The sequence below is a fragment of the Rhamphochromis sp. 'chilingali' genome, assembly GCF_963969265.1.
Source record: "Rhamphochromis sp. 'chilingali' genome assembly, chromosome: 3".
Classification (NCBI taxonomy): Eukaryota; Metazoa; Chordata; class Actinopteri; order Cichliformes; family Cichlidae; genus Rhamphochromis; species Rhamphochromis sp. 'chilingali'.
Window position 1 is genome coordinate 13,000,408 of NC_137931.1, and position 21,632 is coordinate 13,022,039.

General features: G+C 40.5%; 2 protein-coding genes across 4 annotated transcripts in view; both read left to right on the top strand.

The window, feature by feature from the left end:
* Nucleotides 1-1,092: 1,092 nt before the first annotated feature.
* On the top strand, nt 1,093-13,081 carry clic5a (chloride intracellular channel 5a; the record flags this gene model as incomplete). Of its 2 annotated transcripts, none has more annotated exons than XM_080878530.1 (6): nt 1,093-1,605; nt 7,417-7,526; nt 9,824-9,949; nt 10,030-10,136; nt 10,219-10,382; nt 10,476-13,081. In XM_080878530.1, the coding sequence occupies 6 exons, from the start codon at nt 1,093-1,095 to the stop codon at nt 10,638-10,640; spliced, it is 1,185 nt and encodes a 394-aa protein (XP_080734656.1). In that variant the 3' UTR covers nt 10,641-13,081. The 2 variants fall into 2 exon arrangements, with proteins under 2 accessions (XP_080734656.1, XP_080734657.1); XM_080878531.1 differs by lacking the exon at nt 1,093-1,605 and adding an exon at nt 4,781-4,971.
* A 1,057-nt stretch (nt 13,082-14,138) lies between these two features.
* Nucleotides 14,139-21,632, top strand: part of mgat5 (alpha-1,6-mannosylglycoprotein 6-beta-N-acetylglucosaminyltransferase) — a 106,309-nt gene continuing 98,815 nt past the window's right edge. For both annotated transcript variants that reach the window (XM_080876748.1, XM_080876749.1), the window contains exon 1: nt 14,139-14,284. The gene's annotated coding sequence lies outside the window, so the exon portion shown is untranslated. The remainder of the gene's footprint in view (nt 14,285-21,632) is intronic.

Below are 21,632 nucleotides of genomic sequence, written 5' to 3' on the forward strand. Positions count from 1 at the left end.
TCCCATGGTTTTGAGGTGGTTTAGGGTTCCTTCGTTGCCTTCCTAGTGTTTTTCCCTTCAGGTGGCCATGAGTGGATTGTCTGCCCAATGTTTGAGCCATCTCAGTTGCCACTCCTCACCAAGGACTAGCTCAAGACACAACTGTCTGTCAGATCGACATGGTAATCAAGATCTCTGGTCTCTCTGTGGAGCCCTGGTCAGTCCATTCCTGTCCCACCATTGCTTCCCAAGAAACATCAAGGAAGAACTTAATCCAGTTAAGACACTCCATCCTCATAATAGCTCTAGCTTCCACTGACCTTTCTCTCCTTTCCTGACAGAATTGCTGCTTGAACCGAGTCCTGAAAAAACCATGGCGTTTGACCGCGGCATCAAGTCTTTGCTCCTTACTAAGAGAGCCTTGTGTTAATACAGTTTTTGAACAGCACTGTGTCACTTGTTGGGTTGTGCTTTAGAGTGTGAAACATTTTTAGCCAACTTTGATTTATGGCAGGCAGTCATACAAAATATTAACTTCTAAGCTCTCTAGAATTCTACAAGCTCTTTCTCTTATATGCTGGATTTCCATGTGTGTCTACACGTTCTTTTAAACCTTGACTTGTGCTTCAGTTGTGACAAAGCTATTATGACAAATTGTCCATGCTGATAACCCAACTGACAAAACATTTCTCTGTGCAATTTTAGTTTATATGTCTTGTTGCGTTCCCTACCTAGCTTTCTCCAAATCATAAAAAATATAATAACCTCAACATTACCGTGGACAATTACAATCTGTCAAAAGAGTTCTGCCGCATCTGAAGTACAGTTTAGATATGTGTTCAGCTGACATAGACAGTGTGAACATAATTTTGGAATGAATGGACCCTCATATATATTTTTTAAACATGCTCATATTGTGTTTATAGACACTAAGACAGTAATAACATGCAGTATACTGACTTACTGCAGTTCCCCTTGGCCCAGCCTTTCGGCCATCCCTGTCCAAAGTCCTGATTGGGCATCTTCTGATAAGATAGGCCCTGTTGCGATTGCCCTCACTCTGCTTTACACCTTGGCACGCTCCACCATCTCTGTTTGATTTCTCCAACCAGGATGGATCTTTCTGAGGGGAATGTGTACGAGAACCCAGAGCCGGCCTACCGGAACCAGTCGTCAGGTGAATATGAATTGCCCTACGAGGCCCCATACGAAGATCTTTCGCATCTGACTCCTGAGTATGAAAACACCAAAGTGGCCTCAAGAAGAATACCAGCTCCTCCTTCGATCCCAGCGCCTGAGCCTCCCGCAGAGGGGAGGCGAGGGAGCACGTCCTCTTCCTCATCCTCCTCATCGTCTTCTTCTTCTTCTCATGAGAAAGAAGAGGAGAAAGTGGAGCTGGCGAGTTCCAGTGGGGAGGAGGAGGTAGAGGAAGAAAAAGTAGAAAAAGAGGAAGAAGAGGAGAACACACAGGTAGAGCCGTTGAATGAGTTAAACTGGGAGATGGAGGTGGACAAATCACGCAGATCCTCATCCTCATCATCATCTTCATCAGCCTCTGAGAAGGAAACAGCTAAGGAGAAGCCAGTGCCTGACAAAGATGGACCAAAGGTCGTACTCTTTGTTAAGGTAGGAAAGAGAAAGGCTCAGATCAGATGAATGTAAAATATATTGTGGCTCTACAGGACACGCACACACATACATACACGCCGTCTTCTCTTTCTTTGAACTAACTTATAGCGTCCATAAATTTCAGTCATGATTAGGTTCATATCATCGTGGTGTACAAGGTCGGTGACTATCTATAGTGTGTGAATTTATGTGGAATGTGATAAAGCCACATTTGAACCTTATGCCTCTTCAGTACAAACGTCCTTCTATTAATAGGCCATATTATTTAGTCATTTCTCTGCACATGTGTTGATGTGTGCTGGAGCGAGATACTCTGATTCTAAATATAAGCTCAGTTGAACTGACGGGAATGTTCGGAGTCAGTGCCGGGATAGTTGGGGACGGTCCCTGTCAAATGACCATGTGAAGAGTGGTATGTGCATGTGTGTTACGTATACAGTGAGAGTGTGTCCATGTTCATTCGTCTATCGAGCTTATATTAGCGATAAGCATTCTAAATCCACACATGTGCTATTACACAATCAGCACATTCCACACTAAAGTCCAGTATCACTCAAGTACACAGGGATCATAAATGTTACACATTGACACTAAAGCAGCACATAGCAATATAACCCAGAGGCCACTGCAGCAGAATTAGAGAGGCCGAAGTCTGCTGCAGGCAACAACAAAGAGCCCGCAAACTAATCCCAGGTTCTCTGAACTCTTTCATTGTGAATATCCTGATTCATTTAAACTCATCCGTTTAATGCCACTTTCTCTTAGACTCATTCTAAAACCTCTAAATTAAAACATCTGAAACACGTACCTCTGGTTAGATTCAGTTTTATAATCTTTTATCTTTTGCCTGCAAAGCAGTTTGAATAACTTCTAAGGTCTGATAAGGTGCTGTCTAAATTACCTTGCACTTACATTAGCCTTGCGTTATCTTGGGAACCAAACTTAAGTCACTAGATAGCTATACACATTTAATATACAGACACAGCTAGCTAACTCTGGTTACTGTGTACACTGCTATACTCTACATTCACTTAAACCTGACTAGCTAGCATCAGTTGCTATGATTTGACAGCTAGTAAGCTAAACATTCGATACTCATTTCTAAAGAGCACCTTTATAAAGATAACATGATAAATGATTTATTCCTTTTTTATTTTGGAAATTATTGGGTTACAGACTTTAGCATACTAATACTACTAATAATAAAAATAATAATAATAGAAGAAACTATTTTCAGTTGCTTCCTTATTCACAAAGGGTCACCACAGTGAGTGACTCCACATGTTTGATTTCCTGACAGGGGAAGCTCCCTTGTGAAATAATAATAATGATAATAGTAACAATAATAATAATATAGATGCTCATCTGTAATTAGCTATATTAAAGGCTACATCATTGCTTTGACAGAGCAGTGGAAGTACAACGAGATAGAGTTCTCTTTATCCTTTACCTCCTGGAACATGTCCACAGGTCGTTTGGAAAACTCTACATACTAATTACAAATGCTCATTTGGCAGAATAGTGTGAGGGTGTTTCCTTAATGATTTATTAGCCTGTATGATGTACAAACTTTCTGTGAGAGACCAGTCATATAGTAAAGAACGTAATGCTTAGTGTAGAAATACACTCATATTTGTCTTTCTTTTGTCAGCTGTACATTATGATTGTATACACTTTATTATTTGTGTAAAGTGCATAAGTACCAACTCCTTACAGGGTTGCCACTTATGCAAAATGTTCAAAACAGGATACACTAGTGTGACAAAAGTTTTGAATGTAAAAATAATTTAGTTTGAAAATAAAATCTGAAATATGCCAAAAACTATTATTGTAAAAATGCCTTAAATTGGATAAAATATACATCTGGTGTTATTCAGGTTGCACTTCTTAGTTCTATAGACATATCAAATGAGAAATAATTTTTTTGTATGTTTTTCATTTTACACTGCTGCCTAAAAATATCCCCATAGCACCACTATGCTTCACTTTAGGGATGGTAATGGCCAGGTTATGAGCAGTGCCTTGTTTCCTCCAGACAAGACTTTTGGCATTTAGTCCAAAGAGTTCAGTCTTTTCTATTACAGTCTTTTAGGTGTCTTTTGACAAACTCTAGGCGGGCTATCATGTGCCTTTTACCAAGAAGTCTCACCATCTGCCATCAGGCCTGATTAGTCCAGCAGATATGGCTGTCCTCCTAGAAAGTTTCTCCTATCTCCACCCAGAAACCCTGGAGCTTTGTCAAAATGATTACCAGGTTCTCGGTCACCTCCCTTCTAGTCCCATTGCTCAGATTGCTCAGATAAAACCTGCAGGACACCAGCCCTCGAGGCCTGGACTTCCTGCTAAAATGGAGTTTTTCCTTCCCACTGTTGCCAAGTTGCTCATGGGGGGGGGGGGGGGGGGGGGGGGGGGGGGGGGGGGGGGGAGTCATCTGATTGTTGTGGTTTTCTTTCTATTATGGTAGGATCTTTACCTTACAATATAAAGTGCACTGATGCAACTGGTGTTTGTCATTCGGCACTACATAAATGAACTGAACTGGAATAGAAGTTTAAGCTTGTGTGCAGTCCCACTATAATGTAATATCATCTGTATTAAAGGGTTATATCACAGGGCAAAAAATACAATTATGCCTAATGTTTTCTACATCAACTTTGTACGCTGTATTTAGTTATCATGTTTCTTGTTCCTGATCCCCTTTAAAACATCTTGGTCACAGGGATGAACAGCACTGATATAGGGTGCAAAACAAACCATGCACTGTGTGAGAAGCTCTCTGAATGTTTGACATCACCTTGCTGCCATGCTGACACAGACACCATGAGACCTATGGGTGGTGATGTCTGAGTCACCACAAGTCTGAGATGGTAACGATGACTCGTGGTGATTCAAAATCACCCAGCTGTTGTCCATCAAAACTGTAAGAGGTGTGAGGGGCCAGGGCACCCTTGCTCTGCTCTTTCCCTACTTACTGTATTAGTACTTTCACCAACACCCCCACCCCTCCACAGAGGGGTTATTTTTGCTCAGCAATGTCACGCCCCCACGGCTAAGAACTCAGGTAGAAAACTGAGCCCCTTACAAACACACACACCACCCCCTCCACCTTCTTCCCCTCTCTCTCTCTTCGTCACTCATCCTCAGCTGACACTCTGACAGAGCTGCTGTGGGACTGAGCTGACTTTACCGAATGGACCCGGAGGAGAATCTGCTGAAAACTGAGCTGGCTCACTAACATATACACACAAACAAATACAACTGCACTGTGGAAATAAAACACGCAAACAAAGCCAGTCTTTCTTGACCATGACGGATACTGCCACCGAGGAGGACAAAGACCCTGATATTGAGCTGTTTGTCAAGGTGGGGGTCTAAATGTGTGCATTTTGGTGTGAGTACATCAACATTTGACTAACATCAAACTAATATTCGATCATTTCTTGTCTCACTTCTGAATCTAATGTTGCTGCACATTTGTTTGCATGCTGTTGATAATGTTTTTTGTTTTTTGTATGACAAGTAACATTTAAGTTCAGTATGCACACATTATTATCACCTAAATAGCGAGTGTTTGGAATAGTGTTTGGTAAGGTGGGGGGTTAGCGGCTTCTTCAAGCGTGTGCATGCCATGTTGTTGTTGTTGTAGCGTGCTGATTTTCCGTGTGTTAACCTGACACCCACGTGCACAAACAATCTCTCTCTTGCTCTCTCCCACTGAATTATTACTGGGGTCCTTTCAGTATTGAGAGCAGCAGCTTTTAATAGCTGAAGGTTAAGCCACAATATCTGTTGGCATGTGGCGTAATACGCTAATGCATAACATGTATCCTTGCTAGGTATACTAAGTAATACACTTTCAGCCAGAAACCCTTTAACCAACTGAGATCAAAGTTGTTGACGACTACAAACCCTAACCATAACTCTAAAAGTAACCAATCAGAATATTTACATTTTACAGTCCTCACAATCAGCAGTCAAGGAAATTTTGAATTATTAAACTGTTCATGAATTTGATTCTACCTAACAGAAATAAAAATATTTTAGTATTTTTTTTTCCAAAAAGTCTGTTTTTCTATTCTTCAGAATAAGAGTCATCACTAGTGATGATGAGATGACTCTAAGGCAAATTCCTCCCACTTTACAAGTTACTGACATATCTGTAAAGAGAACATTCATTTCCTTTCTGAAATGAGACCATAACATGAATGTATAACCTTTCAAGTAGTTTTCATTGTGTTACTTTACTGTTTTTTATTCCTTTATTCTATTTTTGTGAACACTTGAACATATATGCCGAGTTAAGAATAATAGAAAAAAGGAGACATTAGCTAGCCATGTAAGCTAGCACATCTCTCATCATCTCTAGAGTCCACAAATTAACATATTCATTTCATTTGTTTGAATTAACCGAGTGTCATTGTTTCTTAATTTTGTTTGATTAGTCTCTATCCAAACTGAGTCTCTAACAGATCCAGACAAACTGTTTTCCTTATTTCTGGTCTTTATGCTAAAATGAACTGACTGGCTAACTAGTAAACTTTAAGCTATCTGGTTTAACTTTTAGCTTGTTTTGAGACTGTTAGTGGATTTAAAAAATAATAATTTTATATATATATATATATATATATATATATATATATATATATATATATATATATATATATATATATATATATATATATATATTTTTATTTTTATTTTTATTTTTTTTTTTTTTATTGAGGTTTTGCAGAACTGTGACCATTGACCACTTGGCGTTAATCATTTTTATTGTCAGTCGTGGTGCTGCTAAAGGATCAGTTGAAAAAGACCCACCTGGCAACCACCAGTCGTGAGGGGAAAAAAAGAGTATTCCCTAACTGGCTGTGAGTGTTCTCTGCAGCCGCTGAGAAATTTACCACTAAAGTCACAGTTAGGCAAGTCTACAGACTGGTCAGTGAACTTTCCCTTTGCTAGCTGCAGCAATCAACAAGGGCAGGAAGAGAATCCTGCTTTTTGTTACTTTCTTGCTGAGGTTGGATTGGAGAAGTGAATCGGAAACAATGGTAGCTTACTGTATACAGTAGATGCAGTGAGCATTTAATTACCAATTACCACAAATCACATGAAAATATGATTTAAGTGGCATATAAGTCAGGTTCTTCACATTCCAACTGATTAAAATGTATATATTATGCAACATTCAGCGCTTCAGTGTCTTATGTACTGTACCTGAATGGATGGCAACAGCAATGAGAAAATTCTTGAAACACTATAAGCTTTATACAGTACATTTTTGGCTAAAATGGGTTTTCTTGTCTTAAAATAAGATTGAAAAATATTTTAGGTGAAGTATGAGTGTTTCCTCGGCTCGACAGTGACCGCTGTTGTATGATTTGATACACACTGCTGCAGTAGGTAGGGACCAGAAGTCCAAACAGGCAGTGAAGCATGTAATGGAAGCAGCGTGGATTATTCATGTTAGACCTGGTGTCTCGTTACAGTGTCCTGTTGCAGCTTTGCATTCACGCACACACTGAAGAACACATGTACACAAACATACACACTTTCTATTTCGATAATATACACACAAGCCCAACTGCAAAACCCCCGCTTCACACTATAAAGCACTGATTCTTTGTCTTTCACTGTGCCAGTGAGCTGATTAATTGATAGCTCATCGTGTGCAAGTGTGTGAATCAGTGTATGTGTGTAAATGTGTCTGTCAGTGGATTCTTGCATGCATTAAAAGAAGAGTAAGTCAGCATTCATCTCTATGTATTACAAATGCACATTCTGTTTTGTACTCAGCTCTAAACTATATTACAGGCTGGGAGTGATGGCGAGAGCATTGGAAACTGTCCTTTCTCCCAGCGCCTCTTCATGATCCTGTGGTTGAAAGGTGTTGTCTTCAACGTCACCACTGTTGACCTAAAGAGGTAATAACTAAATGTTATTGTGTTAAATGATAACACAGTGTTGTGCTGTCAAGTTACAGTTCACAATCAAGCCATTTACATATTATAAAGTATATAAAATATCTCAACTGGTGTTTTTTGTTGTTTGGGTTGGGGTTTTTTGTGCCTGTTTTTATTTGAGCCCCAAAATTCATATAAATTCTTCTCTTGGTTGCGTTACTTGTAAAAATAAATAAATAAATTAATTAATTAATAGATACACAATGTAATGCAAATAAAGCTTTGTCACAATATTAGTATTACGTTTAGATCTGTATTTTCAGCTGCACAGTTGTAGGAACAGGAATTCTGTCTGTTTTGCTCTTTGTTAAAGTAAGGCAAGGCAAGTTTATTTATATAGCACAATTCAACAACAATTGGTGATTTGGGTGTCCAAATTCATAGACTCTTCCAAATGGTCCTCCTTCTTCCCAGATTTGAAGCAGAGGTCGGGTGTATCCTTCGTGGCCCAACCTATCCCAGAATTCATAGCGTGGCCCAGCCAATTCCAGTTTCCAACAATACTTAGTTTTACTCTTATTACTCTTTCTGAGTCACAAAATAAACTTTTACGATATTTTCAGGCGAGAACGTAGCTGCGTAAACTTCAAATATCTGTTCGGTTTATCAAGGTATCACATATTTCCAAAAGTGCTCCGATGTTTTCGGAGACATTTGTTTCCCAGCTCGATAGCTAGCCAGCAAGAACACCGGACTCCAGGCACATTGTTTTCATACCGCCTGCGGTCTTTCGTTACTCAGGTTAAACATGATATATAAGGCTACGTCCACACGTTTGAAAACACAGATTTTTCTATGTGTTTGCACCTTTCGTCCAGACATAAACGGCGTTTTTGGTCACTGAAAACTGAGGCTACGTCCACACGTACCCTGGTATTTTTGAAAACGCAGATTTTTCTATGCGTTTGCACCTTTCGTCCACACGTAAACGGCGTTTTCAGTCACTGAAAACGGAGATTTCTAAAAACGCCAGCCAGGGTGGATATTTTCTAAAACTCCGTTTTTGCATTTACGTGTGGACGAGAAAAACGGAAGAAACGCAGCGTCAAAGGTGTGCGCCTTTTTTGACGTCACACTGTGCGCCACGTTATTGTTTCGATGAAATGAATTTCTACAATACTGTTACTGTTAATTCTACTCTCTGCAGTGTTTGAATGCTTACATATACACACAGTTACTGTCCCTCCACACATAGGACTCTGTTCTGCTTCTATGCCCCAGCTTTGTACTTTTTCCCACCGAGGCTTCTAGACTTCTGATTGGCCAACATTTCTGCACGGTTAGGAATCTAGCGCCCCCTGCTGCTTTGGCATGTTCATAGCAGCGTTTTCCTTCATTTCTGCCTTTACGTGTGGACGGGATTATTTTTTAAAACGAAAACGGAAAATCTCCGTTTTCAAAAATATCCGTGTATCTGTGGACGTAGCCTAAGTCACTTAGATAACTTAAACAGTTATTGTTTGGCTTTTTTCAGTGTTTTATTTGTTTGTGAGTAAATCAGTTTGGCTGAGATTAAAGTTATAGTTTCTACACAGCTGAAAAAACGTTAAACAGAAAAACTGATTAAACAGAAGTGTGAGATGGTCGAGAATTTACGGCAGTGTCCTGTTATATTTTAGATAGCAAGGAGCAGGCGGCTGAGTTTATTAAACTCCACAGAGACAGCGGTGATGCAAATCTGAAGGCTAGACCGTCCCATTTCACAGCTGCTCACTTCCAGCCTACACGGCCTTCGGAGGACCCGACCCACGTAGACCGCAAAAGCCGGGTCCTAAGGAGGATGCAGCCTCTGAATTTGGACACAGCTTAGATGTAGCGTTTTATTGAAACGTGTAAACATACTACGAAATGTATTACATTGTATATTGTATGACTATCTTTTTAACATTCTTTTATAAGCTTTATTGGAATTTCTTTAAGCAGTCTTTGAGAATAGTTCCTAGTTCTGTGACTCGAAATAGCCATAAAACAAACATTGTTAAATAAGAAAAAAAAAAAAAAAGTTTGATATTGTTGCAGTATTACACAAACCTAATTAACATTTTCTTTTATCGACAAAAGTTAAAAAAATAGCTTTCAGAGGTCTATTTAATTACGCTCTGGCTCCAAGTGCTGCTCTGAGATATACATGACGGTAATAAACAAAATCTCTGAGGGTCGCAATTAAGTTTTAAGAGCCTCATTACTACATTATCAGTGTTATTACATATTTGACATATTTATTGAAGAGGGTGTATAAATGATTCCACTCTAATCAGGAAACCAGCTGATCTTCACAACCTGGCTCCTGGGACACACCCGCCCTTCCTCACTTTCGAAGGGGAAGTTTACTCTGATGTCAACAAAATAGAGGAATTCCTGGAGGGAAAGCTGGCTCCACCGAAGTAGGTCTCACACACAGACAAAAAGAGATTGGTAAATAGGCCAGGTAACAACCCGAGACAATGTTCTGCTGCTTTTTCAGGTACCCCAAACTTGCAGCAAAGAATCGTGAATCCAACACAGCAGGAAATGACATATTTGCCAGATTTTCAGCTTTTGTCAAAAACACAAAACCGGATAAAAATCGAGGTGAGCATGCAGCACCCAATATGTCTGTAATTGGGTTTGTCGTCTTTTAAAATCCTATGGTAATGCTTCCTGTGTGTTTTAGCTTTAGAGGCCAATCTAAACAAGGCCCTGGCTAAGCTGGACGAGTACCTGATTAGTCCTCTCCCTGATGAGGCAGATGAGGGAGAATCCACCCGCAAGTTCCTGGACGGAAATGAACTGACACTTGCTGACTGCAACCTTCTACCAAAGCTTCATGTCGTTAAGGTAGCCTCCGCCGGAGTGGTTTCTTTATCTTCAGCTACTTTAATCATTTAACTTTGGCTTTTAGCAGTGTCGAAATAACTTGCGCTTTTACAGGTGGTTGCAAAGAAATACAGAAACTATGAGATCCCGTCAGAGTTCAAAGGTTTGTGGCGGTACCTCGGAAATGCTTACAAACAGGACGAATTCATCAACACCTGTGCAGCTGATGTGGAAATCGAGCTAGCCTATAAGGATGTCGCCAGGAGGCTGGGGAAATGAATGCATCACAAGCACCCAAGAACCTTTTTATCTTTTATTGAGAAATTTCTAATAAATCGCTTCTTTTTTTGAAAACCATTACATACACTTTTGGCACAGTGTGTGTCACTTGTAATAGTAATATAGTAAATATGTTTAACTGTAGCACACTGGTGTGATGTTTCAGAGAAGGTGCTAAAAATCATGAATAGTGTTTGTAATGGTACTGTGTAGCAGCAGATGTCTGACGCATCAAACGATGCTTGCAAACTAAAGAGGCTGAAAATAGTTTCATAATGATTACATTACAATCATTTTTCAAAAAAGATTCAATGAGGAAAAATGTTTGAAGTTTGCAGCTCAGTGTTTAGTATAGTAAATCCCTGCCTTAAGCAACAACTGTCCAGTCATCGGTGATTAATGAACTGACAGCAGGTGAACTAAGTAAAATTGCCTGGGGAGTGTAGTTCACACTACATTCAAACACAATGATCAAAGCGAAAATTTACAAGTAGGAAAAAACTGTAGCATTAAAATCAAATGCCAGCAAAAAAAATTTAAAAAAGAAAGACAAACAAACAAAAAACATTCCGTTAAATTTAGCGCAAATGAAAAAAAACAAATCCCTTTTTGTTTACAGGTCATGCAAATATAACACACCCTACTATTCGTAGTCAAGTGCAAGGAAGGACTGCTTTGCTTTGTACAGATAGTTTTGTGGTGGTATTGTACCAAGCAACATTACATCATTAGCCTCTAGAAACATTATGTGTTAATAAACACTAATAATTAAATAAGTAGCAATAGCTGACACCTCGCATACTCAATTTTCCTTTTACAACTTCATATTAAACATATTAAAAACTACCGATAGGCAGATAGTTTCACAGCTGGGAAACCTTTTAAATCACAAAACCGTCCCAGTATTCTTTTATGGTTTACATGGGTCAGATTCTCTGCATATATTGGTCATTCTTTTAGCCTTTCTTGGGTAAATAAACAAATAATAATAAAATAATAATAATAGAATAATAAAAAAAATAAAGAAACTGTTGTATTTGTTGTTTTTTACTTTAACTTTTGCCAAGTTAGCCTTAATTTGCTAATTGGCTAGCTTTTTCTTCAAGGCTCATAGACAGGGGCGCCTCCGAGAGGGGGCCACTGAGAGGGGGGGGGGGGGGGCGGTGGTGTCAAGAGAAAGGAAGACCATACAATAATACAATAAGGTGAAACATTAACTTTTATTCCGGCATATATAATATTTGTCATTCGTATTTCCTGTTGTGACTCCCACCCTGCACAATATTTTTCAAGTAACCTATATTTGACAACAGCATAACAAGACGTAAGTTCGGTTTTTGGTGTGCCACCCCAATATTTTTAGTGGCCACCCCTACGGAAAAAAAATTCTGGAGGCGCCCCTGCTCATAGATGCAACATTTGTCAGCATAGCTGCCTAAGCAACACACACACACATTTAGCATAATTGCCTATGTTGCTTCAGCTAACGATGCTCTAAAGTTGATGTTAACAGTCATTCAAACCAAGGTGTCAAAAGTGTAGGAAAAATTTTTGTAAAAATTTGCACTCGACAGATCCCCAAACAGCCAGTGAGTGTAGGAGGTTAAGATGTGTTTATCCCAATTTCTACTAAAGTATTATCTCCTTACTAATTAAAATCATATTTTTAGTGTCATAAATGTCTTGGATATTGGTTAATCTAACTGTTCTGTTTGTTTGTTTCTTTTTTCCCCCTGTTGATTTTGATATGATTTTGTGTTTTCCAGTTTTCCTGAGTGTTTGAGGAAAGCACTGCTAAAAACGTGTCTCAGCCAAAGCAGTTTGTCTTTTACTGGTGCAGCGTCAGCGCTGTGATGGCCTTCCTTTTTCTAACAAGGCAATTAACCATTTATTTGATCAGTTATATACAGAGTACAAGACAGATTTTCTTAAAAAGTTACAAATCTTTGTTTTTCTTTTGTTAATATAGTTTTCTTGTTATATTGCCTCACACTGTAGTTTACAGCAAATACTTACTCTGTAGCCCTTTTTTAATAGGTTACAGTCTTGTTTTCAACAATAACTTTCTTTTTCTAATTAACAAACAACAATGCTCTCAGTCTGGGAAATCAGCCTGTAATAAAAAGATCATACATGACAGTAACCACCTAAATAAACCAAATTTAGCTAGTTCTTTTATGCACACTGATGGTAGAGGATTTAATCACGGGTGCCTTAGTGAGAATCAAGTCACCTCAGCCTTCGGCTCTATGTCTGTACAGTAATTTATGCATGTTTGAATATGATAGGAATGTGAATTTTTCATGTCATCTCTGTAGAGCTGCTGGGAAAAAAACCTAAACTTCATATGTCTGTAAATGATCAACTACTATATTTGTCTTCTCTCTGATGATTGCAAGCCACTGTGTAGTCTGTCTTGCTTATTTGAATATTAAATCTATTTTCTCAGAGGCTGACCTTGGGGCTCGTGGTTTTTCACTGGAAACTGTTTCATCACGCATGCTGCGGTCTAGTCATACAAAAGATCAGTGAACAATTGACAGCACTGACGTTCCCAGTAAAACACAAAACAGGTTTTCTCTGATTTGTTTATGGAAATACATTTCGTCATATTCCACGACAGCACAACCACCCACTTTATTTCCACTCAGGCTGAAAATGCCTTTCTCTGGAGGTGATGAATACAGCTTTCTCGCAAGCTTTAGATCAAAATTCTCTGTTTTCATGGGTCAGTGAAAAGTGTAATTTATTTGCATTGCAGTATTTTTTAAATTTAAATTTTCTGAATTCTGATATCAGTATCTGCTCGAAGGTATGATCCCGGTTGAATGAGAAAATGCACTGTATATGTAACAGCAGGACAGATGTGCAAAAAGGACCGTGAAGGAGCAGCAATTGACAGTAATGATGACTGAGTGCTTTACAGTCCAGATATGAACAGTCTGTGGCTTCTACCAGCCAGCAGATGGCAGCAAACACAAAGTTTTATTGCTCTGTAACAGAGCGTATATAAAGCAAAGGAGCATGCAGTTAGGGACCATCTTAATATAGGTGTCTTCTTTCTGTTAAACAGTCACATTTAAAGGGAATTGCCACCTGTCATAAATGTCATTAAAAACAAACAAAAAAGATAATTGTGGTATAAAATCATATCATGTTTCTTTGAAGCCTGATCATCTGTTGTGCTAATCACTATCAGAAAAGATAGATAAAAAGCAGCATTGATGTGTATTGACATTTTGTTCACTATAGATCCTTCTCTGTATTATACGTAATATAATAATAATAATAATTATTATTATTATTATTACTATTATTATTAGTAGTAGTAGCGGTGGTGATGGTATTAGTATAAGTATTATTAGTATATTAGCAGTAGTATTATTATTAGCAGCAGTATTAATAGTAGCGATACAGTTTTATGGTTATGTGCGTTTTTCCGCGGACTGGTAACACGCGGACGGCCCCTGAGCGCTTATTCGCCTTGCAAGTGGGCAGAGCGAACACAGAGGCTCGTGCGCTGTGCCCAGAATCTCTCTGGTATATTCAACATAACGACGTCTCCGCACGCTCAATGTGGGGTCTCAAGCCTTAAAACCATCTCGTAGCATCACGGCGGGCAGCCGACAGAAACCACTGCAAAGGTGAGACCCGTCTTTCCCCACAGCAACGGCTTCGGGGCTCGCTTTCTGCCCCGTAGTTAGGGTTATATCGCTGGAAGAAGAGGCGCAGTGTTTTGCCTTGTGTGCTCGGGAGTGGGCGACTTGTCATTGCGGCTGTTTTGTTGTGAAATGTGTGGTGGTCGTAGCTAGGAAGCTAGACAGCTAGGCATCTCCCTATTCCAAAGCAAAGCTAGGATAGCCTGATAGCTGGCACGAAAGGCAGCTGGATGTGTAAAAGGCGAGCCCAGTGGTGGGTAACAGAGCTGAATAGCTAACGTGAACGCTAGCTGATTTTTCGAGCCAGTTGGGGAGTCAGGACGTTAATCGCCGCAGCGAGCAAGGGGTCCCATTGTTATTACACTGCCGGTTTAGCTAGCTTATAACTAAAACTACAGTAACGCGGTGTTACAGTGAAGGCGGCGATGGCTGCTCTTTTTGCCCGAATGGCATCACTACGGAGAACAGGCTGTTCAGGAATAACAAAAAGCCCAACTCTCAGGTCATTGTAACATGTCTCGGTCAAGGACAGTTTATTTAAGCAGCCTCGGAGCAGCTGTCTGCACTTCACCAGGAGAGCTCCGTGTTGTTTCACTCCACGGAGCTGTTAACCGGACAAAGGTGAGTCGTTAACATTCCGCGGTGTGTGGCTGACAGACGACCTTGTTCTTCTCGCACTGTGTTGCACTTCCTCGTGTTTTTTAAGAGCACTTTCTTAACTCGGTGAAACAGTAACCAGGCATTCCAGCTTGTTAGACACGAGCGAGGGAGACGCGTCCGCTCCGAGGTGATGTTGCGTTTTGGTGACACAGGCTGATATAGCAGGCTGTGGAAGTTAATCGTGTTAATTCTTGCCCCGTGGGCCCCCCCGGCGTTTTCTCTGGAAGAACCTGCGTTTTTGATCAGCTGCCCGGAAAAGGACCGGTGTTTGAAAATGAAAGGAAATGCCTGGAAAAAATACCAGGGCAGGCAAAGCTGGTCATACCTGGTAACAAGGACATACAGAGAGTGAGAGATTCTTTGTGTGCTCATTGCTCAAGCACTCAGCTCGCCAGAGCAGGCCACTCATTTCAGCGTGCACCCATTAGTAGCCTCATGTAATCAGGTTATGACACACTGATTTGATCATATGAAATGCATCCTGCTTTATTATCATGCAGGCCCCAAATGTGATTGTATTGTCTACACAAAGGATGTAAAGATGTCTTTAAACATGTGTGGTGGTAAAAGTTTGGCGGTTTCCCCCCACAATGGGAGGAAATCCTGTATTATTAGACGCGACCCAGCAAAACCTCACCTCCTTCCTGCTTATGATCTCGACTGTACGCTGTGAGCTAATGCTGGGAGTAGTGTCCATCCAGAGGTGAGCCACTGACTGCCCTCTGGCTTTATAAAGAGCTCTTTGAGTTGCTTTTTTTTGCTGCTGGAGCCTTTGGGATTATAAATCCTGAGGAAAAGGAGCTTTGCTTCAGTGGCATGCTTCACTGGCAAGAAATCGTTGGAGAGTGCGTGTGTGCAAGTGTGAGGGGAGGGTGTGCTCTGGTGGGCTCCAGTGGAGAGCCAGCAGAAGCAGCAGAGGGGTGAGGAAGGAGGGACTGAAGATGGAGGGATTGAGGCACTGTGGTGATGATGGAAACCACACAGGGAAAATAGAACACTTGGCTTTTCTGTGATTAAAAGGCTCCTGTTTCTCTTAGGACAAACACACCTGTGTTTCTGCTGTGTGCCAGCTTTCTGGCTACTGATCGCTGAGCTAAAAAAATCAGTATGGTAAAAGCCAGCGATTTCTGAAAGTTATCAGATTTCCAATGGGGCTGCACTGTTATATCGGCCAGTATTGGCTTTGTTAATTGATATCCGTATCTAAGCAAACAATGTGTGGCAGTGGCCAGCATTTATTTGTTGTGTCACATTGGTTTTCAGTGTTTCCAAAAAGCCAGAGATCTCTGAAAGTGATTGGATTTACAACAGGGATGTACCAATATCCAGGATCGTTTTTGGCTGCTTGTGGCCCTTTTGACTGACATCGGTCAATGTTCAGTTAAGCTGTCAATAGACAAAATTGAAGTATTTCCATATATTTCAGTAAGACTTGAAAGCAATACATTTGTAGTAGGTTGCACCAATATACCCTGCATATATTCATATTGGTTGATGGCTCTGTGGTTGACTGACATCAGTTAATCACAAACACGGTATGAAAGATGGACCTAACTTCCAGGTTGGAAAAATAAAGCCAGCATGGAAGTGCCTTAAGCCTGAATTGTATTTGAAGGCCACCAGATGGCGATAGCAATTATTATTATTTGTAAATAATAGAAACCATCCATCCATTCGCTTCCGCTTATCCTTTTCAGGGTCGCTGGAGCCTATCCCAGCTGTCATAGGGCGAAAGGCGGGGTACACCCTGGACAGGTTGCCAGTCTGTCGCAGGGCTAACACACAGGGACAGACAACCATTCACACTCACACCTAGTGGCAATTTGGATTATCCAATTAACCTATCCTCACAAGCTGCATGTCTTTGGACGGTGGGAGGAAGCCGGAGTACCCGGAGAGAACCCACGCAAACACGGGGAGAACATGCAAACTCCACACAGAAAGACCCCGGCCTGATGGTAGAATTGAACTCAGGACCTTCTTGCTGTGCGGCAACAGTGCTAACCACCGTGCTAATAGAAACCTTGTCTATAAATTTCTTTGTTGCACTTTGTTGCATAGTTCAATGGCTACAAAGGTCGGGGCCACTTTGCATTGCTAATTGTTATTTACCAGTCACTGAGCTCATCAACTTTCTCTAGTCTCTTATCTCCTTTCCTCGGAACAAATGCGGCAATAATAAAACTGAAAATAGAAAAAAGAAAAAGAAAATTGGCATGGGCTGTTGGTCATATTGTTATGTTGTTTCGTTGTATTAGTATTGGCCCAGAATTTTGCGATCCCTAATTTCCAATTGTATTAAATGACATTTTCATATTATATTATCAGCTTTTTTGCTATTTCCTCTCTGAACTGGTTCTTTCCCACAGTGCAGTCACTTCTTTACAGGTGGTGAAAGGGCTGGTGTAAGCTCTGCTGATTCATAACCCTCCCCTGTTTTGTCAAACCTGGAATTATAAAAGTAGTGCACCATGGTCCAGAGAATCTGGTTTTACCTGTCTGCCAACATAAATGTCACTGCTGGAGCTTTAATGAGAGGAAGGGGGGACATTTTGCCACTTGTGACATCTTTAAAGGGTTTTAGAGGATTTGGCTGTGCATTAAGAGTGAAGAGCAGAAAAAGGATTAGTTTTATGTTGGGGAAAGTGAAGTGTTACGGTTTAGAGCTTTAATGTAGTCAGTGAAAGTCGGTACAGGCGTGTTAGTGTATGTATGTCATGCTGGAACATTGCCCTTAAATGCTGCACTTGATTTATAGAACAGCTAAGTCAGCTGAGGATAATTTGCCCATGTGTAAAATTTAAGGTGTGTGTTTCCATGTTTTTCTCACTTTAATGTTTTCGTGTGCCATGTTTTTGTAATCATTAACAACAACAAAAAAGCTTGTATGCATCACGAACAGGAAGAAGGAAGAGCTTTGTGTAGCTTCAGCACCCCACCTGTGGTTACCATACATGTAGGTCATGTTGTGGCCTGTTGAACCTGTTGAACCTGTCCTTCCTGGTCTGTAGTGCCTGAGCTGCAAAGGCTCAGGCCCACAAAGAGCAGTTCCTGTAAAGTCAGCCCTGCAGGTTCTGGGTATTCACAGGTCGAGTTTGGGTTCTGGCATCATCTTTCTGCTGCTGTGTTTACCACGTACTTGTGGTGTTAGTGTTTTTTTTTTTCAGGTATTGTTAAACAATACTAGGGTTCGATGTAACCGCTGTCTCTATAGCCAAAAGTCTGTCGGGCAAGTTGATTGGTCGGCTGCTGGCTTGTTTGGGCCAGCAACAGTGTTTCCACCAAGCGCAGATATGACTTCACCTTTTTTGTTGTTGGTGATGTGGGGCTGGACACAGAGAACAATTACTAAAAGAACATATGCAATGACTGTAAAATATATTTAGAGACACAGAGTACGCACACAAAGTGTGTGCATACAAAGTGTTGCCAGATTTAGCCCGGTCAGCCTCCATTTTTGACATCGCAACAACAGCTAAGATGGTGCTGTTATGGTTTATGATGCAGCAAAAACACACAACAAGGTAACCCAGGTGTTTCCTGACCATGTTTCCTCACATACAAGGTCTTGAATAATCAGGCACCATCTTATCTTAAAGACTTCATACTACTGTATCACCCCAGTAGTGCACTGGGAGCACTCTCAGACTGCTGGTTAATTTGTCGTTTCTAGGATATTTAGAAGAAGAATGGGAGACGGAGCCTTCATCTTTCATGCCCCTCTTTGGATTCGGGATACAGACAGCCTCTTGGTCAGCCAAGCCACTGAAGAGATTTTTAATCTCAAGAGTTTCACTTCTTCGTTAAATAAAGTAAATAAATAAAACAGCCAAACTGGGTTTCTGCTGGGTTTTGCCACCGTATTACTACCATCCTGCTGATCTTAATTACTCTGACTTTTTTCCTCCTCTTTTTAAGCACATCTGTGGCTCACCACCTACTTCTTTTCCTTAAGTCTGTGTGAGAGCCACTGTGTTCCCTTTTGGGAGGCCAGTCTGATTCTCAGTCTCAGCTGACGGTCCTCCCAGCCGTCCATGCTGCCTATGATCACAGTTGATTGGATTTAGACTTCTGTGCTGGACCTAGATTTCTCAGTGTGGAGATAAAGGTTTAAGGTCAGGCACACTGTTCAAAGCTCTGAATAAATATGGCTGAGGGAGCTGTCACCAAGCTCGATCCCTTCCTGTAAAGATAACCCGATGGTGCTTAACGGCACTCTGGTGTTTCTTTTCAAACATTTTCTTGTTATTCAGCATTTCGTCTGTATCTTTATTGAATTCAAATTGTGTGTCATATTAGCAGATTGTGTAATTGTATCCATCGGTATCAACATCTTTGGCGATACCAATGGCTTGTTTTGTCTGATTAACAGAAAAATCCAAATATGTCTTATTTGTAAAGATGGAAAAGAGTGAAGAGCGGTACATGCTGACATAAGTAAGAACTCCAGCTTCTTCTGACAATCCACAGACATGCATGGATTAGGTAAAGTTGGTATTGTAAATTGGCAACCCCTGAATTGGATAAGTGGAAGAAAATGGGTGGATGGGAAATGATGGGTCAGCGGTGGTAGTGCTGGTAGACGAGCAGTTCGCCGGTAGCTACGGGCTGCCTGTCTGCTTACAGAGAGTGCTTGTCTGTTCTGTCTGGTCAACATGATGTCAGCTGATAAAAATGTTACACCTGGAACTCGTCTGTTTACAGCACCAACAAAATAAAGTACTGAGAGTGTGGGTCGTTGTTACTGACAGACTGTTGTTTCATCTGGCTGAAAATAACGGGGTGTCTATAGAAGACCAGCAGTTTGAGAGGACTACTCAAGCTAAAGCCACGTTCGTAATGACTAGCTACCCCTGGCGGAGGTCAGGTGGGGCTTCTGTGCACACAGCCAAAGACGTGTTCTTGAGATGACCATAGTTGGGATACCTGCTCTCACTGTCATTGTACTCTTTACAGAGAGTAGGAAAAAACTGTCTGAGCTCATTATTTAAAACAGTTTCCAAGGTAAATATGAATATTCACTACGGTAACTTATTACATGTAAATATAATATATCAGAAGATAATGAAAAGCATAAACAGCTAATTTAAACTGAGCAAAAGAAATGTATCTAATTAGCATTTTTATTATTCACTTCTACAGTTTAGTCACTCATTCATGTGTAAATATGCAGATTAGAATAGGCCTACATTGCTGAAATTACTCATTGCACTTAGCTAGTAAATATGTGACTAATATCTTATTGTATATGTAGGTATGGGTAAATAATATTTCAAGCAATACTGAAAATAAAACAATGGAGATGGTTGTGTTCACACATCTTATCAGCAGATCCACTGGAAGCTCAATCAAATATGGAAAAATAATCACTTTCTCTTTTCTCTCTACTTCTATGGTGGCCTCACTGTCACCATCTCAAGCCTGTTAAAGTTTTGTCTTATTAAATCTGATCCTTGTTTATTCATGAAGGTGGGTTTTTTCTTCTAAAGAAAAAAAAGTGACTGAATGGAGATCTCATTAACATTGATCTGGGTGCCTAGATAAACTTCCCGCCCGACTCCCAAGCCCAGGATTGGCTGCTGATATCTGGTTCCAAGCTGGATTCACACCAGTAAGGTGACAAAGCCGCAGCATGGTCTGTTTCTCTGGAGGGCCCATATGAATAATTAAGAGGTGGAGCTTATGTGAAGGAGTCAGTTAAGATGCAGAGTCACAGTGGTCTCCATGGTAGCAGGATCATATTATCAGGATCACGTCTCCTTTGGCCAGGTGACAGTCGAAATAGGACTGTGTTAGGCTGAGAGAGATTGGCCTGGAAGGAGGATTTTTATTTCAACTGGATCGTTTCACAACATCCGTGAGTCAAAACTTTGGTTTAGATTCATTATTTTGTGGTCAAAGTTGTGCAGCTGTTCATATTTCATTACTTTTCCATGACTGGGTCCGTGGTGTTTTTCACCCAGCTGAAACCAAATAAGGAAACTGCAGGTGGAAGTGACCCTCAGGCTGGTGCTACGTTAGGTTCCAGCAGTTCCTGGCTGCATTAGAGCTGTCAGCAATAACTACACCCCCCCAAGCAAAAAACAAAACAAAGACACAGGGTCAGATCATTCAAATATTGCATTATAATCCACAAGAGAACCAAAAATCATAATAACTGCTTTGATAAGTAGTTATAGTTCAGCATAAACATGTTTATACCTTACCTACACATTAGAAGGGCTGCAGTTCCCTGTTGTGGTCTGTGGCTTTGTAATATCCTGGCTGGCAACTGGCACTGTGCATTAAATACATTCATTTGACCGACTAGCCCAACCGATACAGGCTTTTTAAACTTGATACAGATACAAATATTTCATGCCTTTAAAGGCTGATATTCTGATACATGAGCCGATATTTCTTTTGTAATGGTTTTCTTTTTTCATTCCAAACATGTTTGTTGCTAACAATGGAGCTGCGTAGTGTGTTCTGGTAGAAATGCTTTGCATTTTCAGTCGCCATTGAGGACGTTTCTCTCAAGTTGAATCTACCCCCAGTGTCTTCAAAGGGAAACTCAACAACCCCACACTGCTTGCATCAGTACTGCTTTCCCTCATTTGTTTCATTTTCACTATTGAATGTTTTTTTCTTTCAACATTTAGTTATACAATTGAATTTGGCATATTTGTTGACA